At 39.1% G+C, this 26,491-nt stretch overlaps 2 protein-coding genes across 3 annotated transcripts in view; one reads left to right on the forward strand and one right to left on the reverse strand.

Annotated features, from left to right (window-relative positions):
• The window catches only part of LOC109935037 (disks large homolog 2-like), an 890,971-nt gene extending 883,834 nt beyond the window's left edge, over positions 1–7,137 (reverse strand). Inside the window, exons 1-2 of the mRNA XM_048598394.1 lie at positions 6,973–7,137; positions 5,846–6,489 (exon numbers count right to left, since the gene is read on the reverse strand). Coding sequence (XP_048454351.1) covers positions 5,846–5,864 — 19 coding nt within the window. The 5' untranslated portion in view covers positions 5,865–6,489; positions 6,973–7,137. The remainder of the gene's footprint in view (positions 1–5,845; positions 6,490–6,972) is intronic.
• A 14-nt stretch (positions 7,138–7,151) lies between these two features.
• tmem126a (transmembrane protein 126A) lies at positions 7,152–21,644 on the forward strand. Of its 2 annotated transcripts, none has more exons than XM_020512728.2 (5): positions 7,152–7,262; positions 7,743–7,843; positions 14,198–14,391; positions 15,058–15,172; positions 20,662–21,644. In XM_020512728.2, exons 2-5 carry the CDS (start codon positions 7,752–7,754, stop codon positions 20,861–20,863), a joined length of 603 nt encoding a protein of 200 aa, XP_020368317.1. In that variant the 5' UTR covers positions 7,152–7,262; positions 7,743–7,751; the 3' UTR covers positions 20,864–21,644. The 2 variants fall into 2 exon arrangements, with proteins under 2 accessions (XP_020368317.1, XP_020368316.1); XM_020512727.2 differs by lacking the exon at positions 7,152–7,262 and adding an exon at positions 7,269–7,446.
• The last annotated feature ends 4,847 nt before the right edge of the window (positions 21,645–26,491 follow it).

Raw genomic sequence — 26,491 nt, forward strand, 5'->3', positions numbered from 1 at the left:
GGAGGAGCACTGTGGGCCAGGCAGCATCAGATGAGGAGGAAAGTTGACGTTTCGAGTCAGGACCCTTCTTCAGAAATGAAGCATTACTGAAGAAGGGTCCCGACCCGAAACGTCAGCTTTCCTGCTCCTCTGATGCCGCCTGGCCCACTGCGCTCCTCCAGCTCCACACTGTTATCTCTGATTCCAGCATCGGCAGTTCTTACTTGATCATTAGCTACACTCGTCTAGGTCCTTTGCTCTGACATTTTGTCATTGACGATGACCTGGTGTAACCCTATGCTCTTATATTTGTGCCAACTATAATGCTGGAGACTTCAGCCTGATCCACTAGAATTCTCTTCCAACCCATCCATCATCTTTAAAAGTCTCTTTCCAGAAAGATGTTTAAGTAAATAGTTCATTCTCTCATCTCACCTTTTGCAAGTCTCTTGATACATTCCCAACACTAAAAGCTGCTGTGGAGCACAGACCATTTTAAACTGTAGACTGACTGCTGTCTAGTTGCCACCTACATCAGGTAACAACTGATCTCTTCAGACACAGGCTTTAAGCACAGACATAGCATTTCTTTCCTCTCAGGAGAGAGCAGGCAGCAATATTCAATATGTATCTGCCCAGTTATTGGTAGTAAATAGAACAAAACACTGCTGTCTTGCCTTCAAGCACATAGTAGTATGTGTCACATATAATAACATTTCAAGTATGAAATAGCACAATTCAATTCTCAAATTTAGTCTACATTTCAGAACTTTGTTTATTGCTCATGCAGAGTCAGACAAAAAAAACTAACCTCTCTAGTCTCACACCCTGTATCATTCCATTTCAATTAATCCAACCAAATGCAAGAGGATAATGACTACCATATCTCATTTACTTCTTTGCATTTTGTTTTTCCTCCAATATCACAAGTAAATTGGCTGAGAAATCAACATAAAGCATATCAAGCACCAACCACTACATACATACAAATTAGGAGCAGGATCTCATGACTGATCTCATTAGTCCACATTACTGCTGACCCTGATAACCTTTCACCCTCATGCTTATCAAGAATCGATCTACCTGTTCCTTAAAAACGTCCAGACTCTGCATCTACCGCCTTTCCAGGAACAGTGAGCTCAAAACACTCATAGCCCTGAGAAAAAAAAAAATCCTCTTCATCTATTTCAAATGGCCAACGCCTTTTTAAAACAACAACCCCGTCTTCCATAACAGCAAACATCCCTTCCACATACACACTGTCAAGATGCCTGAAGATCCTAGATGCTTTAAGCAATTCACCTCCTACTCTAAGCTCCAGGTAATACAAGCTTGTATGTCCAATCTTTGCGAAGACAATCCACCCATTCCAGGTAAGCTTTCTCGGAACTGTCTCTAATCCATTTGGATCCCTCTTTAAAAGAAGGAGGCCAATACTCTACACAGTCTTCCAGATGTGATCTCACCAATACAACGGAAGCATAAATTCACTTTTGCATTCAATTCCTTTTGCAATAAACAATATTCCATTTTACTTTGCAAATTATTTGCAGAACCTGCATAGTAACCTTTTTAGGACACATGATTTCTCTATATCTCAACTTTGCAATCTCCCACCATTTTGATTTTTTTTAATACCCTGTTAAAATGGACAATCTCACATTTTCTCTCCATTACATTCCATTTGATGGATCATTGTCCATTCATTTAGCCTATCTACAGCCCTTGGCAGCTTCATTCCACTTCCTGATTACAGCTATTTCTAGGACACGACATGTATCATCAATCAAGCAGACTGATGCAAAACACTTGATAAATTCACCTGCCATCTCCTTACTCTTTCATCAAGTACTCCCCAGACTCACTTGTTAACTTTCTAAACTATCTACAAAAACTGTTTGCATATTTCTTGTACTAGGTTTTCCTTCCTTGTACATCTTTTAATTGTTCTTTGATCAGAATATTCAAAAAACTTCTGACCTGCCAGTAAGCTGCGTGTAATTGTGTACATTTTCCTCAAGTTTCATACTTTAATCATCTTAGTTAGCCACAGATGATAGTCCCACACCTTGGAATTTCTCTCTCGTTGGAATGTACCTATTGTGTATTCTGAAATACCCCTTTAAATATCTGTCACTTAACTACCTCACTTTAGTTAGCTCCCCTTTCATGGTCATTTAATTGCCCCGATTTTAGTTTAAAGTTGAGTTTTGGATCAACCCGCTCTCATTCACACAATGTAAAATTCCATCATTGTATAATTGTTGCTACTTTAAATGTGCCTTAAGTAATTAATCATTTTATCTTGTTGTGCAATACCAGACCTAGTATAATGTGTTGTATAGTTGGCTCCAGAATATGCTCTAAGAAAGCGAGCAGTCACAGCAGAATCCCGACGGTGTGAAAACAGGCCATTTGGCCCAAAAAGTCCACACGGACTCATCCCTGCATTTCCCATGGGTAAGACACTTAACCTACACATCCCTGGACAATTTAGCATGGCCAATCTACCTAATTTGCACATCTTTGGACTTTGGGAGGAAACTAGAGCATCCAGCAGAAACCCAAGCAGACACAGGGACAACGTGCAAACTCCACACAGATAGTCACCCAAGGCTGAAGTCAAACCCAGGTCCCTGGCGCTGTGAGGCAGCAGTACTAACCACTGAGCCACCATGCCACTCCAGTCATTCCACAGATCAGCGTTGAAAAAAAATCAACCTGCCATTCATGAACATACACTATTCCCAAGTCATCTACTTAAAAAGTTGATACCTACTAATATTTTACCCCCCTCCTAGAGTCAGCCAATGTGAATAATCACATCAAATATGCCAAATTTGCCAACTCAACTGTGTATGATATTGAAAGCATCATATTCAAATAGATTATCCAGACCAAAGAGCTTGTTAAATATCAAATCTTTTAGAATTGGCTTCTGGTGGCACAAAGCTTGAACCCTGTGGAAAAAAGAGAGAAAACGGTTTGTCCTGACATGTGCAAAACAAGAACACTAAACTTCAAATGACTCCAACAATTCTTAGGTCCAAACATCTTCTGTTGTTTCAATGATTTTCCTTCCATCATAAGATGAAAGGTGTTTTGGTCACTGATGATTTTACAACTTTGGCATCACTTGCACCACCTCAGATGCTGAAACAGTCCATGACCGTATGCAGCAAAACATCAGTTTAAGGCTGGATTGTGTGTATAAGTGGCAAGCAACATTAAAATATTCAAAAGTTACGCAATGACAACTTGCAACAAGAGAATCTTACCTTAGCCCTTTGAATCTTCAGCATCAACATATTAGGGTTACCACTGACCACAAAGTGAAATGGACTACGCAAATAAATACTGTGGCTATGAAAAAAGTGAACGATTAAGGCACGGAGGTGAGTAAATAATCTCTTGATTCTCTGAAGTCTGTCCTATCATCTACATGCTACAAGTCTTAGTATGATAGAATACTCCCACACACCTGCAGGAATACAGCCCCAACAACTCTCAAGCAGCTTGACACCATCCAGGCCAAAGCAGCCCACTTGATTGCATTCACTCCCTCCACTACACTAGATGCACTACAGCAGCTTTCTAAGGCTCCTTACAGCACCTTCCAAATCAGCACCTCTGCTACCTAGGATGTTAAGAGCAGCAAATGTAAGGGAATCTCTGCTTGAAATTTCCCCTCCAAATCACACAGCATCATGATTTTAAACTGCTTTGTTCGTACATTCATATGTGGTGACCCATTCTCTGTAAACTGCACTGCATGTTTTTGATTTAAGAAAAGCTTGCACAACCAGAGTCAATTTGCCAAGCAACCAGCAACTTTTTTCTCCTATAAATTGTAGTATAAATTGCAATCATTTGTTTGTATTGGTGAGTAATCACTAATATTTTGTGCACTTTGTCCAGATCTTATAGAAGATTGTCAGTGAAGAAACATAAACAGGGATAAGCATCAGGATCACGTGAAAGTCCCAATACAGCTCTCACCGAGGGAATTTAACTTCATGTGTGACGATTACCTGGTGCCCGGGAGCCCCCAAAAACATCCCCATCACCAAGTTAGAGACTTGGGAAAGTTCTGACTTACTTACCTCAATAGTTACCCAGAGAAGGTTTGATAGATCAAACTTCACAGTAACTATAAAACTGAAGACCTTTACCTGCTTCTCATTGAACCCCAGACACCTCCCTAAGTACCAGTTTCCCCAAACAACTTCCCCATCCAATTCCCAACTTCCCCCCAAGACAAACCTGACACCACACTGCCCAACCCAAGCAGCCCTGAATCAACACCATCTGCCACCTTGCCCCAGCCAACCACTTACCTTCTTTACATAGTTTGTCAAAGTACCTGTGACATTTTAAACCCCTTTAAGGCTGTTCCTTAAAAAGGAGCACATATTGGGCTCCAATGCGGATCTTATGCCAAATGGATTCCTAGCTGGTATCCTATAAAGAGATATCTGCTGCAGATTTGACTCAAATCTGGTTCTAAAACTGCTAACAAGTAAACAGACAATTTTAAAAATGAGATTACCAAATCAGACCTATTCTGACATATCAATCTTTGCCATTATACAAGTCCAAGTCCATTTCACTATACAAAATTTAGCAACAAACTAATCCTCTGAAACACACAGATAATTCATTAGAAAATCCTCCAATCGTGGATTGCAATGTAATATTGAATCAGAATTGCAAGCATTACTTCAAGCAGTGAAATATTGGAATACATTGATAGTGTTCTTATCATGATGTTGTTGTACAGCCTATTAAATACAAGTGCTTATATGTGCAGTATTGGAAGTCCATTACATTCAAAGTACTGGATGCATAAACCCTGTTGAAATGCCATGCTATTTATGAAAATAGGAAAATCCTGTGATTAATACACACGTCCTTAGACCAAAATACACAACATTTATGTTGAGAGTACGAGACAATATGGAATCACTACAATGTATACATTTGGCTAATATTAGTTAGATTTTTTGGTTATTAACTTGCTGTGCCACATTTCTATATGTTTGCTATACAATTTGCTAGATTGGACATTGAACAAAAAGTTTTATTTTGGCTCAGTTCAAAAGCACATCCAAACATTAGTCATAACAAATACTCAATACTAATTAACATTTTAACCACAATACAAAGTCAAATTTAGATTGTTTTTCATTGGTCTATTCAGAAAGTACCCAATTTACAAAATAGAGAAATGAACTTTGATAGCAAAAACAGTCTGGCCGGTCAGTTGGGGCTTCCATTACTGAATTTTAAGTTACTTCTGTGAGCTGTTAAAATGAATTATACACACACACACACCTGGTCAGGCCAAACCTGACAAATCATAGGCATCAGACGCCTTTTCACACGTTCAACACCAAGTTCTGCAGAGCACCATTTTTGGTCTGTTTTTAGTTTAAAGTGAATCAAATAAGCAAAAAGCAACACCAATGGAACAATAAAAGCAGGAGAGAAACACAGTTCTTGCAAAATGTGTTCTTAACCTAGCATTATCTACTTTGCAACTTCTGGAAACTAACAGTGAATCAAAATACGTGCATATGGTAGAGGTCAGCTATTGATGCCCAGCTTGACCAAAAACCAAATTCTCTATCACTTGGTTAAACAACTATTGAATGGAGTAAACACCACTCTGTACGTACAATATTGAATTAGTCTTGGGTTATTTAAAAAAAAAGTCCCCTTGAAGTACGTCACAAGATTCTGAATCCTGGAAGCTAACGCAGTTAAAAGGTAAAAAAAAAACATAATTTGGCACTTTGTCAGTGATAACATTTCTCTAAAAAAATTAACACAAACGAGATATCGCAACCGTGGAAACCCAACTCACCTTGTTTCTTCACCGGCATTTTTTCCCCTCAAAGTGTCATCACCTATCTTCGCTAGTTCTAGGTAGGCTTGATAGCAGACACCACTCGTTTTCTCTTCTCACTCATCAAGCAGATGAAACTTCTTAAGCAGTTAAACTTCGTTGTAACGAAAGCCCAAGGAGTACATGTGCTAAAGAATACAAACAAATCTCAAATACACACATCCACAAACTCCCAATAAAAAGCTTTGCGAAGAAACTATTTGTTAAAAGTGAGAAAGGAATTCCGAAATGTTTTATATAGAACGGTAATTCACTGTCCAGTTCAAACTCAGAACACCCATAAGGATTTGGCACTTTTGTTAGGAAAATAAAACAAGCAGGATTTAAATCGATTTGTTCCAAGAGAATCTAGACATTCGCTGTAGTCTCAACTTGGCAAAAAAAATCGTGCTTCTCGTGATTTCTTTTGATAGCTTGTAGAATTTCCCAGCCAGGCGGTGAGACGCAGTTAAACAGATTGGAGCCGGGATCCAAAGAAGGAAGCAGCAGTTGGCCCGTCAGCCCGCACTGACTGTCCCTAACATTAATCCAGCATCAGTTTTATTCATCGCGTATCAATGTCTCAATCCCATCGCTGACGGACTCAGCCACCATCCGTGACACTGTTTGAGAAAAAAATTAATCAGAAACATCCCTGAAATCTGACTAAAAGAGGATCGGAAATCGCTCCCAAATACGAATATGCCTTATAATAAAAATACTAAAGTGATCGTTATTAACTTGATTGCCCTTCAACAGTTACACTCAAATAACAAGGGCCATAGTTTATCCCCGAAGAATGAGAAGGAACAAATTCATCAAGTACAATGTTATAATTAAGCAGTAGGGCTCTTGTGGTGCAATGGTAATGTCCATAGCTCTGGACTAGGAAGCCCGGGTTCAAGTCGCATCTGCTCCAGAGGTGAATATAAACATCTCTCTTCAGGGACCGGGCCAGGCCTCCGTGTATCTTAATTCAGACAACTATGCAGCTCAGGACGGCTTTCTCACGGGACACACAGAAAGGGCCAACACCTATCAGCTACATTGATTACATTAGAATCGGCACTTAAATATCAATAAAGCATGATGTGTAAAATTCGCACCTCCCCGGGGAAGCCAAAACTACTTGCTTAAATCTGTTAAACCTTGCACAATGCAATTCGCTATCTACTGCGATTTCTGCACCATCTCATCTTCCCATCCATTCCACCCAATTTTTTACCCGGTCCTCCCACATCGGCCGCGGCTCTTACTGAATAACGGAAGAGGCTCGCGCCACGTTTGATTGGCGTCTAGACGCTACCCACGAGCCTCCACCGCTGACGAATTGACTGGTCGAAAGGGGATAGGGCTTCCTCTGTGGGCGGGGCGACGTAGGTGAAAGGGCAATTTGGTCAGTTGATCAACATGTCTGCGTGCTGGAGTTTGACATAATGTGGAATATTAATATTTGATAAAGATTAATGTTTCAAGTGTTGTTGTGATAGTGTATAAAGTCGTGAAATTGTTATCTTCATAACAGTGTGCTCGGCAGCTATTATATTTGTTCACTGTAGAACTTAAGGGTTCACGCACAGGTATTTTTTCTACCATTTTGCGAAGTATACGAATGCACTTTTACTCGTTCATCTATTTTATATGCTGCCAGACCTACTGTATTTGTAGCATTTCTCTTTTTATCTAATGCTGTTTTCATTTCGAAGAACTGAACCTAATAAAGTCAGGTGTAATGCTGTTAATTACTTCGCAATTTCTTTTCACAAATTCTACGCATTCACATTTCAGTTATAATATTCTGGCGCCATTTTGGCTTGACATTGTCGTGCAATAAAATATTTTCAATTACCTAATTTTAAATCTTAATTTGTTGTAGGTTTCAAGAATGGCGGATAATACATTATTTACTGGTATATCCAACCCAAATGTCATGGAAATGCTTCTCGAACGGTTTCAACAGCTTCCAGAATTAGACAGGTATTTATTTAATCTATGTCTGCACAAACATACACCTGTAGTTAAGATTCTGAAAAAGGGTCACTAGACCCAAAAGTTTAACACTGATTTCTCTCCATAGATGCTGCAAAACCTGTTGAGATTATCCATCAATTTCTGTTTCTGTGCCCCATAGTTAAGATTGTTTACTAAAAACTTCAGATGAAGGACCTTTCAATTCACATTTATTTAAGCTAAATAAACTTTCAGCAAGTGATAATGATAGTTTCCAAGTGAAACGTTTAAAACCAGTGTCTACACAGTGATACAGGACAATTTAAAGCAAATATTTGCAATTAAAAGGTTAGGAACTATAAATATTTAAGCCTAATTTATAGTAATAAGTAGGAATCAAGTGATGTTAATGACACTACATCTCCAAAATGCTTACTAACTTATTTTCTGCCTCAATAGCAAGGGCCTCATCTTAATTTCTAAAACAAATGTCAGAAAAATGCCCTCTACCATGATTTAAATATTTCAGCCATCATACCATCCTTAGTCTGTGCTGAATTAAGGGTATCTTCATTCTGTCCAGTCTAGTACAGTTATGAAAAGGACGTCAGAAAAGGGGCGTGTGGAAATCTAGCAAGATCTGAGTAATCGTTGTAAGGTGGTCCTTAATGAATTACATGTAAGTGGGAAAGATTAGGAAATAAGCTTTGATTTGATTATCGTGTTTAAGAGGTTATGTAGCTGCCCTACTCACCGTTGGGGTATTACTGTTAGGTAACGTACCAACTGCAACCATTGAAAGTGAAGCACATCTTGAAAGAGTGAAATGTGAATGCAGAAAAAAGGCAAACAATTTTATAATTCTTGGAAGAAAACTTGTCAACCTCCACCTGAATATTTTTCTCCCTTCTGGAGCATTGCAGATATAGCCAGAAATGAAGGACAGATGTCTCATTCTACTGCCTCAATTCCTCATCCAAGAAATGTGGAAATGTCAACTTAATTCAGAAATATAATTCAGTTTTATTTAATCTTTATCTCCTTCTCATTCCATCAATGTTAACTGTGGCTGTGTTAATGGTAATCTGTCCTGAGAGGTGGGTTCAGTCTCAGTTCAGCTCAATACTGAGGACATGGTGCATTGTCAGATAAGCCATCTCCTCAATGAAAGATTAATCGAAATCTGAACTATATCTCTCAAGCGATTGTAAAAAAAATTATATGGCTGTATTGCAAAAGGACAGGAAAATTCTTCTTGTGTCTTGTCCAGTATTTGTTCCTTAAAATCATAACAATGTATCATCTTGTAAATATTGCATTTGTGTTTGTAGGTCCTTGCTTTACACAAGTTGGTACCTACTATACAACAACTACATTTAAACTACTACTTAAATGAAGCATTTTTGGGCATCCTGAAGTTGTGAAAGGCATTATATAAGTAAAGTTGTTATTTTCTTTGAAATAGCCATACTGTGCAGAAACAGACCCTTTAGTCCAACTCATCATGCCAACCAAGTTTCCAAAACTAAACTAGTCCCACTTGCCTGCATGTGGCCCATTATCCTTTTAAATCTTTCCTATTCATGTACCTGTCCAAATGTCTTTTAAATGTTGTAACTGTACCTGCATCTACCAGTTCCGCTGGCAGGTCGATCATGACATTTCTCACTTTCACTTACCTACCTTTTCCCTGTAACATTTGCTTCCTGACTGATCAAGGTTCCTGTCCTAGACTGTTCCATGGGGGCAATTATCCTCTCAGCATTTACTCTGTAAAACCCCTTAGGAATCCTACATATTTCAAGAGATCACATCTTGTTCTTCTAAATGTCAAGATGGCAGTGCCAGCACAGTAAGTAGTATTCGTGCTGAGCCTGTCCACTCCAGGTCAGCTGCATTCTTTTTCTGCCTCTCCTTTTTGTCTTTTTTCTTTCTCTTCATCTTCCTGACATTGTGGGGAGGCCGGACTACAGTCGGTGGTGACTCTTGGCTGATAGGCCCAATGAGGACTCCTGGAATGGCGGGTAGTGTTGGCTGCAGTGATGGTGAGTGGGGATTCCAGGTTTCGTAGCCCTGATATGTGGACTCCTGGAATGGCGGTGGCTGCGGCGATAGCAGAGCAGGGATCCCTGGCTGCAGTAGGCCCAAAGCACGGACTCCTTCAGAGGCTGTGGCAATTCGTTGACTGCAGTTGTGTTGGTGCCCAGAGTGGGGTCTCCCGGCTGCTGTAGGCCCAGAGCGAGGATCTTGCAGAAGTCCTGAAGCTATATTTGGGACCCTGACCAATGAAGATGAAGTCTATTTCGGTACTTTTTATTCTTTTGTACCTCAAAATGGCACTGGATTGTGGTGGCAAAACACTTTTCACTGTATCGCCTCAGATATATGTGACAATAAATCATGCGTTCATTCATAGTCATACAGCATGAAAACTGACCCTTCAGTCCAACCAATCCATGCTGACCATAATCCCAAACTAAACAAGTCCCAACTGCGTGCACTCAGCCCATAACACTCCCAATACTTTTTTATTCATGTACTTATCTAAATGTCTTTTAAATGTTGTAACTGTACCCAGGTCCACCACTTCTTCTGGAAATTCATTCCATTCAGTTCATTCCACATACGCAAAACCCTGTACATGAATAAGTTGCTCCTCATGTCTTTTTTTAAATCTCTAGAGAGAGTGTGCGCACATTCTCAGCATCCATTCATCATTCCAATTCATCTTAAATTTGTCAATTCCCTTTAGAGGAAATGTGATTCTCTGCTTGCCTATCAAATTTAGGGACCAATTTAGCTTGCAAATGCTCATTCCTAGAATGGGAACAAACCAGCCAATTAACCTATAACCAGAATAAGCCATCCTAGATCTGGAAAAAGCCAAAGTATTTATCCATTTATAATTTAGAAGTTCTTTCCATAACCCATTCCTGTTGCTCTGGGCACAAATATTCCAGAAAAGATATCTCTAACTGTAAACCAAAGCTAATGGATCTCCTGGCCTTGATGGTGTCTGATAGCATTTTGGTACCATCAAGATAGTTTTCTTTCTAAAATCTTGAATGACATTTCTAGTCTGGAATCCATTCCGCCAATTTTGAGTGATGCTTTTTTGCAAGTGCTAGAAAGACAGAAAACTTGTGAATGTATTCCTTAAAAGTCCATTCTCCTTTAAATTGTGGTTCATCTGAATAATTTCATTAACAAATTCCCTGCTGAGTCATGGCTTACTTGAGAGGTGCAATGCGGCATGTATTTTCTGGCCATTGCCACAACTACATCAGGTCTATCTTTGGAGTCGTCCATGAATTGCATATTATGATAACTCACTTGTAACTCCTTTTAAGTTTGCTTTAATTTAAAAATAACCAGCAGCACAACTTTATGCTCCAAACAAGATAAAAAGTTAGTTTATTAAACAGCTATTGCCGAAAGTTATTGGGTATTACAGATCCTGCCATTGCCACCATATTCAAGAAAGAAGACAAAGTAGACTGGGGACTACTGAGGAATCTCCTTTTCTGTATTGTCAAGAAGATCATCACCCAAATCCTCTCGAGAAATTCTTCTGGAAATCAGGTGTGGTTAATAACTAAACCATGGAACTAAAGACATGATTTTCACTGCTCAACAAGTCCAAGAGAAATCATAAGAACAACACAAACCGTTCTAAATGGCCTTCATTGATCTGACCAAAGGTTTTAACTCAGTCAATCAGAAAGTGCTATGCAAGACCCTGTCGTAGGCTGGCTATCCAAAGAAATTCATCAACATTTTTCATCTTCTCCACGACAAAATGTCAGCAACGTTCCTCACTGACGATAATATGACAGAATCCTTTGAGGTCAAAAATGGAGTCAAGCAGGGATGTGCAATTGTCCCCATCCTTTTCTTTGTCTTCATCGCCACGATTCTTCATCTTGTCAAAAATGAGATCCCAGTGGTTTGGACTTTGTCTACAGAAGAAAACCTTTCAACCTCAACCAGTTGAAATCCAAGAAAAAAAACGTGGAATTTCAGTATACAGATGACAATATTAGCTCTACTCTTTTGGAAGAGAACCTTCAAGCTTAACACCTTTGTGAATAAGGCAGTCGTCTTTCTGACCCTTCTATAAAACTCTGAAACTTGGACTATTTTGCATCAGCTGGGAGGACAGATGTACTAACATCAGTGTCCTTGAAGGAGCCAATAGCACCAGTACTGAGGCTATGAAATGTTCGAAACCAACTCTGCTGGATTTAAAACACCTGAGTTCTGACTGCCAAAGCAAATCTTTTTCCACAACTTGAATGAGAGGAGCACCAAGGAAGCATTTCAGAGACTCCCTGAAGGCTTACCTCAAGAAATGCAGCGCAGACATCGATGCCTGGGAACTGTCTTGGAGGAGACATGAGAGGTGTAGAATAAGTGGGAGGCCTCGGCCGCTGGTGAAATACCATCACTTTATCGTTTTTTTCACTTACGCGGTGAGACAGGGAGACGAGCCCTGAGGGGCTGTCACTTCTGGTTGGAAGTGCCCGGGCAGGTTGTGACAGGCAGCATGTCGGTGCAGGCTTAGAGGGCCAAAGGGCCTGCTCCTGTGCTGTCATTTTCTTTGTTCTTTGTTCTTGTTTTGAGCCTCCTGTATGAAGGAACACTGTACTTTGAAAACACCCATCAGCAGGAGGAAGTAGAGCAAAGGAACCCGAGAAAGGAATGTCAGCAATCTCAAGACCAAGGACCATTTACACCACCTGGAATCACCCACCAAATGTGTGGTCAGAAATGCAACTCTAGAATAAAAGTTACATGTGACGATATCAGTGAGCTTGGTTGCTAATATTGTTGCTGGCTTGTCTTTCTTGAAGCTTTCTCTTTCCATAATGAAGGTTGAAAACTACCTACAACTGAGCTGCTGTAATGGCTCATGCATGTTAGTAGTTGAATGTTTGTGAAGGCGAATAAAGCAGATCAATGGGATTTAGGAGAGTGAAGGTTTCTTGTTCCTCACTGGTTCTGTAGTTAACAGCACTTGCAAATTGCCTGAACTCTGCCTCCTGTCTTCTCAGAAACCTTGAAAGATCTCACACTCTTAGGAGAATTGATAATGTTGTGCAAGGTTTAATCAAATTCTAAATGTCTCCCCTTGAGGGTGATGTTTAAATGACAGTTGGATAGGTTTCCATCCCCTTCCCCAAATCTGCAGTTTTAGAACAGCATGATTGTGGCACGTTAAAGCAAGTTCTTTAACAGCTGGAACAGAGTAGTGTAGATGCTTGTTGGAAGTTTTACTTGATAGAACTCCCATGTTGGGGTTGTTGTTTTGCTCATCAGCTGTTTTTCTTCGTATTTCATAAGATTGCGTTCTACCTTTTCTACCTTTTTGCCTTGTTTTTCTGTCTGAATTAGCAATACCAATACTGTAGCCAAAGAAAGTGAAATTGTTATCCATATTTGTTCTTGGGTCCAGTTTTTCTTCCTCTTCATTGGAGCATTTTAGTTCAATCAGGTTATGAAATCAATTATGCAAACTCAGGGACTGAGGCCTTGGTTAAGATTTACATTGCACTGTTCAGAATTCATAAAGAAAATGTTTTGGAAAATAGCTAGCCGCAGATGTATACTGCACAAATTTCTTCTCAACGTAGTATAAATTTTTATGCATGCAAACTTGTAATGGTAAACATATTCTTTATTATTTAGTGTGTAAGACAATTGAAGTTAGGAAAAACCAATACTATCTATAGATCATCGTAGCTTGTTTAAATGGAGTAGAAATAAATGATCAACACTACTGAGCAATCTAGGAGATTAAAATAACTATAGTTATAATGCATTCATCATGGTATCTGGAATAAATGTTTGACTTAATCTCTCATTTTAGCAAGAAAATTGTTGGAGGAATTACAAAAGCACGTTACACTAGAATTATACAATTACTCTAGAATATGATACCTTGAAAAGGGAATAATATTCTAAAGCATAGTTAAAAAGACGTCATAGGAATTTGAAAATGTAGTAATCACAGAAGTAAGATAGTCTTATTTGAATAAGGCACTAGTTTGGAATCAAGGTAGGGGTTTCCTCATGCGTGCAGATAAGAATACTTTAGATTCAACTTAATCTGGGAGTTCCGCAATAGATGTGTGGTAGTAGAATCATTACTGATAAAGTTAATCGCTGTCACTCTGGCCACCCTTAAATCAATTCTTTCTTTCTTTCCACATCTTGTATTTTAAACTATTTGTATATGCGCGATGGAGGTAGCTCCGCACATCTCAGATGTTTCTTGAACACTGAATGTGAAGTAACAGTTAATGAAAGATTTTCTGTACATTAGCTCATGTTAGCAGTTGAGATTTGTAATGAAAAGTAGATTTCTTCTTCTCCCCACAGAAAGTTTTTTTCATATGGACCCATCTACCTTGGGATAAATTCAGCATTTGCAGGTTTAATTGCCAACAGTTTCTTTCGAAGAATACTCAATATTGCACAGGCTCGTTTTGCTTCCAGTTTACCAATGGGAATTCTTCCATTCCTGACTACAGTAGCGGGGTATAATGCTGCTGTATCAAAGCCTTTGCTTTCAGGTTGGTAAGGTATTTGTTATGGATAGTGCAAGCATGTTGTTTATACTACCTAGATCCAAAATAATAGCACATTCTGATTTTTTAGTATTGAAGATATTTTGGAGCAGTGTAATATTGGTTAGTTCAGTTGGCTTGACGACTGGTTTGTGATGCAGAGTGACGCCAACAGTGTAGGTTCAATTCCCATACTGGCTGAGGTTACCCACCCTCTCACCTTCACCCCTTGTCTGAGGTGTGGTGACCCACAGGTTAAACCACCACCAGTCATCTGTCTAATGTGAGAACAGCCCTATGGTCCTCTGGGACTACGGCAACTTTACCTTGAGCTGACTGTGATTTTGTTATTTTATTTGACCAAATGAGTCATGATTAGTTTTACAGAGATTTGTCAAGTGGATTTGGCCATTATTAACAACTATCCATTTTATAAAAGTCTTCTTTCAAACAGTAAAATGCCCCAGCATTTGGGGTTGAGAGGGGCAGAAGAAGATAAGTTTGAGCAAAGTCGGCGCAGGGAGGAAACTAGAAAAGAGATTAAAGTAGGTTTTGAAGATGCTCATATACCATCTTAATTAACAGGATAGCTATTTAAAGATAAAGCTGAAATTGTTCTTAAAATTTAAAATGAGATTTTTGTATTGAAAAGTGGATTTTTTTTTTGTTTAGGTGAAATCAATTGTCCCACATGTGCCCTAGTTAGAGGAGGATTAGTAGCTTCTCTTGGAGGAGGCTTGTATCCTGTTCTCCTGGCCTTACCAATAAATGCTGGCCTTGCATCACGGTGAGGATGATATTTGCTTGTACTGTCTTGCCACAAAGAATTGTTTTGATACTATAGTCACTCCTAGCACCCTAAACATGTTTGAGTATATTTGCAATTTTGTGGGGAGAAAGGTTGCATTTAATACCAATCATCTATAAATGGGGATAAAATTATAGAATATTCTGCAGAAAATACACACTCAAAGCATATTTCATTGTCTGGACGTCCGTGATTAGTGGTGTTCCATAGGGATCCATATTGTGACCTCTGCTGTTTGTGATATGTATGAATGACTTGGATGAAAATGTAGGTGGGTGGGTTGGTAAGTTTGCGGACAATACAAAGATGGGTGGAGTTGTGGATAGTGTAGAAGGTTGTTAAAGGATACAGCAGGATATAGATTAGTTGTAGATATAGGTGAAGAAATGGCAGATGGAGTTTAATCCAGGTCGGTGTGAGGTGCTGCACTTTGGGAAATCAAATGTTAACGAAAAGTACACAGTTAATGGCAGGACCCTGAACAGCATTGATATACAGAGAGATCTTGGGGTAAGAGTCCATAGCTCCCTGAAAGTGGCCACATAAGTAAATAGGGTGGGAAAGATGGCATATGGCATACTTGCTTTTATTGATCAGGGAATTGAGTACAAGAGTCAGGATGTAATGTTGCAGGATTATAAGACTTTGGTATAACATTTAAGAGCATTGCTTTCAGTTCTGGATGCCACATTACAGGAAGGATGTGATGGTTTTGGAGAGGGTGCAGAAGAGGTTTACTGGGACGCTGCCTAGATAAGTTATTAGTTATAAGGAGAGGCTAGAAAAACTCAGGTTTCTTTTCTCTGGAGCAGCAGAGGCTGAGGGGAGACTTGATAGAAGTCTATAAAATTATGAGATGCATAGATAGGGTTGATGGTCAAGTCTTTTTCCCAGAGTTGATATGTCTAAAACTAGGGGGCATCCATTTAAGGTGAGGGGGAAATGTTCAAAGTAAATATGACGGGCAAGTTTTTTTTTTACACAGAATGTTAGGAGTCTGAAACACACTACCAGGTGGGGTAGTGGAAAGCAGATACGATAGGGGCATTTAAGGCACTTTTAGACAAGCACATGAATATGCAAAGAATGGAGGGATATGGACCAAGGGCCGGCAGAAGGGATTAGTTTAATTTTGGCGTCATGTTCAGCCAACAACATAGGCCGAAGCGTCCGTTCCCATGCTGTACACTTCTATGTACGAACTCCTGTAACTAATCAAAAAATGCTGCCAAGTATTAAGACTGAACGGAAACTATCTATATGGATGATTCAGAAAATTAAATCCCATTTGATTTTTCACTGCATTTGTAGGATTGTTCCTGACCTTCCAATTGCTTACCATTTCCATACACAATTCTTCTTCTTAAGCTGACATTTTCAACCATGCTTGCTGCAGTGTTCCAGCAAAGCCCAACATACAGGAACAGCATTCATTTTCCACTTAAGCACTTTACAGCTTTCAGAATTAAATGTACTGAATTCAACAATTTCAGAGTATGAACACTGCCCTCCATTTTGATTGTACATGTACATCCCTGCCCCATGTTGATAGTATAAGTTTGCTGTCAGCAGATCTGACCTATTTACTACTGTTCGGACCTGTCATTCACACTTATTTTGCATCCTTCTATTTCCTTCAGTATCATTAGCACTCCCTTTGCCTTTTGATCTGGACACCCTCACCATCTGTTCTACTCGCTCCTCTATCCCTTTTGTCAACAGCAGAAAAAACATAATTTCCCAGCCACATTCACTTCCACAGGAGAGTCATATTGAGTTAAAAGCATTAATTTTGTTTCTCTTTTCAGAGATGCTACTAGACTCGCTGAGTTTCAACAACACTTTCTATTCTTGTTCTTACGTTTGGTCCCTCTCATAATGAAAGAAAACATCCCATTAACTTTCTTGAGTATGTGCTATCCCTGTGCATCTCAGAACTCTGCAGACATTCTCTGCTTTAAATGCATTTTTCTAATATTTATGCCAAAGAGAACAACTTCACATTTTCACATATTATACTTCATTTGCCAGATTTTTGCCTACTCACTCGACCTACCTCTTCCTGTCTGCACTTACCAATGTCGTCTTCACAGCATGCTTTCCTACCTGTCAAGGTGATTTCTGTGAAGTTAGCTACCGTACCTTTGCTCCTCTCATTTAAGTCATTGACGTAAGTTGTAAAACATGGAGTCCCCAGCACACATCCCTGCAGGACTCCAAATTCACATTCTGCCAATAAGGCAAAGACCTATTTATTCATACTTTGTTTTCTGCCAGCCAACCATCTTTCTCGCAATTCTGCCCCTCACTGTAAACTTCTATTTTCAACAGTAACCTTTGACGTGGCATCTTATCAAATGCCTTCTAGAAATCCATGTATAATACATCTCGGGGCTCCCCTTTAATCACGGTGCATATTACTCCTTCAAAGAACTCCAATAAATGAATTAAACAATATTTCCTTTTGATAGAAAAATAATAAGCCAAGATTTTCTAAGTGCACAGCTATAGTCATTTTTATTGATTGACTGATTGATTGATTCTAATGCCTTCCCCACAATAGACATCAAGCAGATTGGCTTAGACTTTTAACACCTTGACCAGAGGGTTACATTTGCTACTTTCCAGTCCAGTGGAGCCTTTTCTGAATTTATGGGAGTATGAAAATTTGACACCAGTGCATCTATGATCTCATTAGCAGCCTCTTTTAAGACCCTAAGATGAAGTCCATGTGGACCTAGATATTTGACAGCCCACAGTTCCATCAGTTTGTTTAGTACCACTTCCCTCATGATCACAATGTCACCAAGTACCTTACTCCTTTCCATCTATTGATGTACAGCTATTATTCAAATACTTTTGTATTCTCTGTAGTTAAGACAGATGCAAAATATTTGTTTTTCATCTGCCACTTTTATCTACTATTAACTCCCCATTCTCTAGAGAACCAATACTCACTTTGCGTGCTCTTTTCTTTTAAATACCCGTAGAAACTCTAGCTGTCAATTTTTACATTTCTTGCTAGCTCTCATACTCTAATTTCTTCCTGCTGTTTAAACTATTAATTATTCTCTATATATTCTTTGTTTTGACCAATCATCTGACCTATCATTCATCTTTGTGGTTGTGTGCTTTTCCTTCAGTTTGATGGTTTCCCTAACTTATTCAATTAACCTTAGATGGTGGGTCCTCCCTTTTAGAATTTTTTTTTTGTAGTAGGAATAAGCTTATTTTAAGTATTCAGAAATATCCCTTTAAGCGTCTACTACTGTGTTTCCATTGCTCTGTCCCCTAACCTGGCATGCCAGTTTGCTTTAGCTGGTTCAGATTTCATGCCTGCATAGTTCCCCATATTGTAGTTTAAAATACTAGTTTTAAACTCCATCTTCATCCTTTCAAACTGGATGTAAAATTCAGTCATACCGTGGTCATTGCTGCCCGGGGTGCCTTAAAGCTGAGGTCATTAACTAATCCCATCGCATTACACAAAATGATATATTGTCTAATATACCATGCTCTGAAGTCAGTTTCAAATCATGTTGCTGTAGTAACCTATTTTAAGCATCATATGAACTCATCATCCAGGCTACTACCACAAATCTTTTGTTTTCTTTCCCAGTTCATATCTGTAATAAAGTTATTCATGATTATTGCCATCCCTCTATCACAAGCACCCAGTGTTTCTTCTTGCATATCGTGTCCCACATTTTGTGACTGTTAGGGGGCCTGTAAATCACTCCCAGTAGTTACCTCTCTTCCCCTAATCTTCTTCATCTCCACCCAAACCAATTCTACATCCTGATCTCCTGAGCCAAAATCATATCTAACTATTAGCACAAATGCCATCTTTGATTAGCAGTACTACACCGTCACCTTTACCTATATACCTTTGTTTTTAATGTCCTATACTTGTCAATGTTCAGGATGCAATCTTTGTTATTCCTGAAGCCATGTCGCTGTAATGACAATCGTGTTTATTTACTGCATTTCCCATGGCTAATCCACCTAGCCTGCACATCTATGGATTGTAGGAGGAAACCGAAGCACCCAGAGCAAACTCATGCAGGCACAGGGAGAACATGCAAACTCCACACAGTTGCCCAAGGATGGAATCAAACCCAGGTCTCTGGCACTGTGAGGCAGCAGTGCTAACCACTGAGCCACCATGCTGCAGTTGTAAGACAAAAGGGATTTTAATTTTTAAAAATCCAAATAAATGTATTCATCGAGTCATAGAGTTGTACAATGTGAAAACAGATACTTAGGTTCCACCTTGTCCGTGCTGACCAGATATCCTAAATTAATCTAGCCCCACTTGTCAGCATTTGGTCCATATCCCAGTAGACCCTTCTTGTTCATATACCCATCCAGATGCCTTTTAAATGTTATAATTGTACCATCCTCTACCACTTCCTCTGGCAGCTCATTTGTATACGGACCACCCTCTGCATGAAAAAGTTGCTCTTTGGATTCCTCTTAAATCTTTCCCCTCACTCCTTAAACTTCTGCCCTCTTATTTTGGACTCTCCTTCCCTGGGAAAAAGATCTTGGCTATTCACCCTATCCATGCCCCTCATGATTTTATAAACCTCTATAAGATCATCCTTCAGCCTCCAACACTCCAGGGGAGAAAAGCACTAGCCTATTCAGCCGCTTCCTATACCTCAAAACCTCCAACCCCAGCAACACTTTGTAAACCTTTTCTGAACCCTTTCAAGTTTACCTACATCTTTCCTATAGCAGGGAGACCAGAACAGAATGTAGTATTCCAAAAGTAGCAAAACCAATGTCCTGCACAGCTGCAACATGACATCCCAACTCCTGTACTCAAATGTACCAAATGCCACCTTCACTACCTTGTCTACCTGCATCTCCACCTTCAGGGAGCTATGAACCTGCACCCCAAATTCTCTTTGTTGGGCAATATTCCCACAACCCTACCATTAAGTGGTTGTCCTGCCCTGATTTGCTTTACCAAAATGCAACACCTCACATTGATCTAAATTAAACTCCATCTGCCACTCATCTGTCCGTCTGATCAAAGTCCCGTTGTACTCTGAGATAACCACCTTCACTGTCCTTTTTTAATAGTTGTTTAATTCTGTTAAGTTGCTTAATCATGATTGAAGAATGTTAGCAGCATCCTTTACCTGTCCTATGTCTGCTGTCATTTCTCCATCGCTACAGTTCAGATGACTGGACTGCTGGATTATGATGCAGAGTGATGCCAACAGCGTGGGTTTAATTTCTGCACCAGCTGAGGTTACCATGAAGAACCATCTTTTTCAAACCCTCCCATTGTCTAAGGCATAGTGACCGTCAGGTTAAATGATCACCAGTAGTATTTTTCTGATGGGAGAGCAAGCCTATGGTCCAGTAAGACTTTGGCAACTTTACCTTTACCTCTTATGTACAAGTATTCTAAATAGTATTTATTTTCTAACTGTGTTTTGCTGTCTTTGCTCCAGATATAATACAGCCCCAATGCCACAGAGAGGAAATATATTACGATTCTGGATTACTGTTTGTCAGCCAGTTATGAGGAAACTGAGCTTCATATTAATCCTCCAAACTCTCTTCGGAGTCTATCTGAGTTCCAAACACTATGCAATTTACGTGAAAATGTTGGCACTTCCTCCAACTCATACAGATCCCAAACTAAATGCATAAATTGGAGGAAAAGAACAATGTAATTTCTTCAGGACTCGCCAACGTAGTTTGACACTGGTGAATGCATGATCGTAAGAGGAGGTAATTTGTGAATTTAGAATTACAGCGCACAACCAAATATGATCAAAGCCACAAAGGCAGTGATTCTACATTACTGTTTTTTTTGTCATCCTGTATTTGTGACCATACCAGCCCTGCCTCAATTGATAACACCTTTGCCTGTGTGTCATAAGGTTTCAGATTCAAGACCCATTCCAGAATCTAAGCTGAAAAATTCTGACTCTGACACTCCAGTACAGCACTAAGGGAGTCTTTTGGCCAAGTTGTTAAACTGAGTCCTCATCTGAGTGCTCAGGTAGATTTAAAAGACCCCCTGGCACTGTATCAAAGAAAAGCTGATGTGCTGACCAATATTAATCCCTCAATCAACATTCAAAAATATAGATTGGTGTTTGTTATCACATTGCTATTCTTGGGAGTTTGTTATGCACAAATTTGCTGTAAAGTGCTTAGAGATACTGGCAGTTTTTGAAAAGTGCAATATAAATGTAAGGTTTTTAGCCATTAAGTCCAAGTGCTGCAATTGTAATATAAAATCATTTTAAAAAATTTCTTCTGGCTACACTGTTAAAATATGAAACTGATTCTGAAAGAAATCTTGAATGTAAACCATAACATGTACATGCATTCTTTATGTAATCAAGAAACAGCAGCAGTACGGATGATTTCCTGGACATAATGATAATTAAATTTTCATACAATAAATTTGCTTAAAATTAAATGAATGGTGTATTTTGATTTATCCTTTTGTTTCCTTCCAATTCCCCAATTGTACATCTCTTTCTTGAGCAAGAGATCACCTTCAAATTTCTTTGCAATTTTTTGGGCTGAATTTTTTAAAAAAAGTACTTCCTGCACTCAACTTTCAGTTAGCTCTATTTCTGTGCACAGATAATGTCTGACCTGCTTTGTATTTCCAACATTTTCAACTTTTATTTCATATTTCCAACATCTGCAGTAGTCTGCTTTTGTATGTGTGCAATATCCAAACTCTCTAGGTTGAAATTCCCTCCAGTCAAATATTGAAGTCTGAAAACCTTGTCCTTTGCTTCTACCACAACCACACTCCATTTTCCCCACCCCTTTTCATCCATCGTCTTAAATTAAACCAGCCTCCCATTTTCCACACTTGATAATTTAACTGGCTTCAACTTCCATGCAACCATTCAGAAGCATGACCAACATTAGCTCCTGACTCCCCTATATCTACAATTCAAAATGTTCATCCTTGTGTTTATGTCATGTTATTACCTCTCCTCTGTAACCATTTACAGCACTCTGTGAATTCGATATCCTTCACTCCACCATTGGTAGGTGACCTTGACTGTTTAGGCCGTACACTTAGAGTTCCCATTGTAAATCTCTGCAACTCCCTTTCCTTCCTAATACCCTCCTTCAATCAATATTTTTGTCCAACATGGCCCCCCAACTCCCTACTTGACATCTTTCATTCCCTTGGAGCCATTAATGTTTCATCATACTTTTGTAATCAACTTGAGTCCTTTAAAGATGTTAAATGGAAATTTCAATTTCAACTATAAAACATCTATTGTATGTTATATATTTTTTAGGTGTGTAGTACACTGAGATGGTGCAATCTGACCATCAGAATCCAAAAAATCAATATTTCCTGAACAATTTGTTTCACATTTTTCCTTCTAACAAATTCAAGTATGGGTCAGATCCCAGCATGAAATGTGGTTGCAGATTTTCTTTACCAACGAGACAAGTTTTATTACATAAAAAAATTTAAATAGAACACACTAAATAAAACTCAGTTTGAAAGATCTTAAAACGTTGCAATGAAGCAAAGTCTTATCTATTCCTCAACACCACTTAACAATGAGTCAAATTCAGAGAAGTTACCTTTCAATATCAAATCTTTAGGTTTGACTTAACTGCTTGTCTCCAGTTCTGTCCTGGAAACTGTGAAGTCTTCCTACACCAGTACTCATAAAGCTTTCCCTGAACTGTCCTGTATTTCTTTCTTGGAAAGAAACTCTACTTGTTTTTGACCTCAGTCATGGTTACCATCAAAACTGCCCTAAAAGCTTTCAATTGCTGGGTTTTTCTTAATAATCCTTGATTATTCTAAACTAAAAGCAAACTAATGCCTTCACTGTTTACACTCTCTGATGTAAGCTCTGTAAGCCAAAATATTATTTACCCTATATCAATCACTTTAAATCATGTAATTGTGTTTTATTTTATTTCATGTTAATGAATGTAAACTGGGTTTGCCTTATGGTGGTGGAATGGACGCTGAAGAAGGAATTGGTACCCTGACCAAAGAACTACATTGTAGACATGAGGACAGAAAGGTATTGGTCAAGGTATGGTATGGATGGAGGGTTGGCTGTCTAGCAGAAGGTAAAGAGTGGGGTTAAAGGGATCTTTTTTCAGATGGCAGTGAAGTTCCATAGGGCGCAGTGTTGAGATCACACTATTTATATTATACATTAATGATCTGGATGAAGGAACTGGAGGTCTTTGTTGCTCTTAATGCACAAAGATACATGGAGGTTCAGGTAGTGTTGAGGACATGGGGATACTGCAGAAACATTTGGATTGGCTAGGAGAGTTGGCAAAGAACTAGTGGATGGAATACAATGTGGGAAAGTGTGAGGTTATTAGGAAGAATAGAGGGACAGATTATTTTCTAAATGGGGAAAACCTTTTAAAATCTGAAGCACAAAGGCACTGAGGAGTCCTACAGTAGGATTCTCTGAAGGTTAACATCCAGCTTCAGTTGGAAGTTAGGAAGGCAAATTCAATGCTGGCATTCATTTTGAGAGGGCTAGAATACAAGAGCAGGGATGCACTGCTGAGATTGTATGAAGCTCTGATCAGACCACATTTGGAATATTGAGAGCAGTTTTGGTTTTGATATCTAAGGAAGGATGTACTGGCCTTGGAGGGGGTCCAGAGAAGGTTCACAAGAATGATTCTGGAAATGAAGGGTTTGTCATGAGGAGTGGTTGAGGACTTGAGTACAGTTTAGGAGAGATGGAATCTCATTGACACTATAGAATACTGAGAGACTTAGATACAATAGATGTGGAGATGAAGTTTCCTTTAGTAAGAGAGACTTGTACAAAATGGCACAGCCTCAGAGTAAAGGGATGACTCTTCATAATTGAGAAAGGGATGAATTTATTAAGCAAGGTGGGAATCCGTGGAACACATCGCCACAGAAAGCTGCAGAGGCCAAGTCATTGAGTGTATTTAAAACAGGGATAGATAGGTTCTCGATTACTAAGTGGATCAAGGGTTACAGGGAGAAGGCAGGAGAATCGAGTTCAGAAACATATCAGTTATGATTGAATGGTGAAGTAAACTTAGTGGACTGAATAGTCTAATTCTTCTCCTTTCTTCTATGGTCTTATATACACAGTCTCGATGGTTTCAGTGATGTGGCAAAAATATTGTCCCTTTTGAAAAGCAATTAGTTGGACACTAATAAAACCTGTTAATTCATCAACAGTTATTTGAGCAATCAAACAAGTTGCATTAGAGAAAATGTGCTAATGCTTAGAAGCATTTGTAAATGGTTTCTGTTTTGAAAATATTACGAAAACATGTTTATAATTGGGCAATAAAGTTCTCCAGAGTTCGAGTAAAATAAAAGGTAATTAATGGGATGTCTCACTTAAAATAAGAATGGAATGACATCACATTGAATAAATCAATTAAATTACTTAATAATTGAATATATCAATTTGGTATTGATAATCAAAATGATAATGGTGGCAGGAAGTAATAATAAAGCAAAGGGAATTTGGATTGGCACAATTAAGGGTCTGGCAGTAAGTCCACTCAATAACAAATATCCACAATTGGATGCTCATGAAGGGAAAGCTGGTAAATCCTTTAAAGATATTAGAGAAAATCAGAGGATAGAAGCTGCAGGCAGCCAGCAATATTGGCAAATTCCATCAAAGAAACAGATGTACTAGCTCCAAACAAACTGCAGGAATGGTGCATAGTTGATGAGGCAATAGTATACAAAATGCAAGGGTGGTCATGTTTAAATCCAGTTTAAGGAGCTGCCTTGTAGTATTGTGGACAAAGCTAGCCCCCATTGTGTATGTGATCCAGCTGCAAAATGAGTAAAATGGCTCCATCTTAACAAGATCAAGCTAGCAATGTCCCAAAGCAATACAATCTGCTGAAAAGAAGCCATTTTGTGCATGGAGGTCACAATATGCCAATAGTGTGGGATTATGATGAATCCCTACAAATCTTCAAGATGGTGAGGAGGACAACAATGGCAAACTATCATATTTTGTACATACTTAATAATCCTGTGCCTGTAGCCAGTAATGCTCACAGAACAAGTTCTTTGTGTGAAATTCTTTCCTTCTGTAGATTATTAGGTTTTATAAACCTCAGCCTGCTATAATCCAGAAGCAGATTCCGTCCCCACACCCCAATCCACTTGAAATCTTCAGATCTTCGATCATTTTGTTAAGCTATAAAACACTCTGGTGTTGCAATGATGCTAGCCTTAAATGATAGTGTCCTGATGCCAGAAGTGCACAAGGAATGCAGTGCCTTGACACCAGATCACTTGACACTGAAAACAGACTCATTTTGCTTAAGGAATTCTAGAGGGTGGAGGGAAGGTGCTAAAATACCCAAAGCTAGATGAAAACTGCGAATTTGGAGAACCTGGCAGCAGGACAAACCTGAAATGTCATGGAATACAGACAAAGAATCTGCCTCAGTTATCATTTCCCCCACTCATGTCCCAGACATAAGCAAACAACCTCCTAGCCATTAGAAGATTCAGGCAGTGAAGTGTCCCAAACAAATGACTGGTCACTGAACGATCTAGTATTAATATCCACTGGGAAAGTACTTAATCATCACGGAATATCATACCTATAAATGCAAAGGAACTTCAAACAAAAGCCCTTCAAATTTGGGAGGAAAATAGTCAAAACAACCCGCACTGTGATCCCTTATAACTACAAGATAACAAAAGCATGACAACCCCTTACTCAACAGCAAACCACCTCCTGCAGATTATGGCTGAAATTGCAGACATGGCTGACCATCTAATTCCACACCCTGTTCCCACTTCCTCTCCAGACCTTTTGATCGCTATAGCCTTACGAATTATATCTAACTCCTCTTGAAACCATTCAATGCTGTCACCTCAATCACTGTCAGTGGCAGAAAATATCACAGGCCCACCACTCTCTGGATGATGAAATTTCTCCTCTTCTCAATCTTAAGCTGCCATTCCCATACCCTTAGACTATGACATCTGATTCTAGGCTCCCTGGGCACCAGAAACATCCTTCCTGCAATTACCCAGTGTAGTCCTATTAGAATTTTATAGCTTTTTTTGAGAAGTCCCATCATTCTTCTGAACTGCAGTGAATATAATCTTAACCGACTCAAATCTCCCCGTATCAGTCCTGCCATTCCAGGAATCAGTCTGGTAAACCTTTGCTGCACTTCCTCCATATCAAAAACCATCCTTCCTGAAATAAGATGACCAAAACTGCACACAACATTCCAGGTATAACACAATGTGGAGCTGGAGGAACACAGCAGGCC

This window comes from Rhincodon typus, chromosome 6, assembly GCF_021869965.1.
Source record: "Rhincodon typus isolate 14 chromosome 6, sRhiTyp1.1, whole genome shotgun sequence".
NCBI classification, from domain to species: Eukaryota; Metazoa; Chordata; class Chondrichthyes; order Orectolobiformes; family Rhincodontidae; genus Rhincodon; species Rhincodon typus.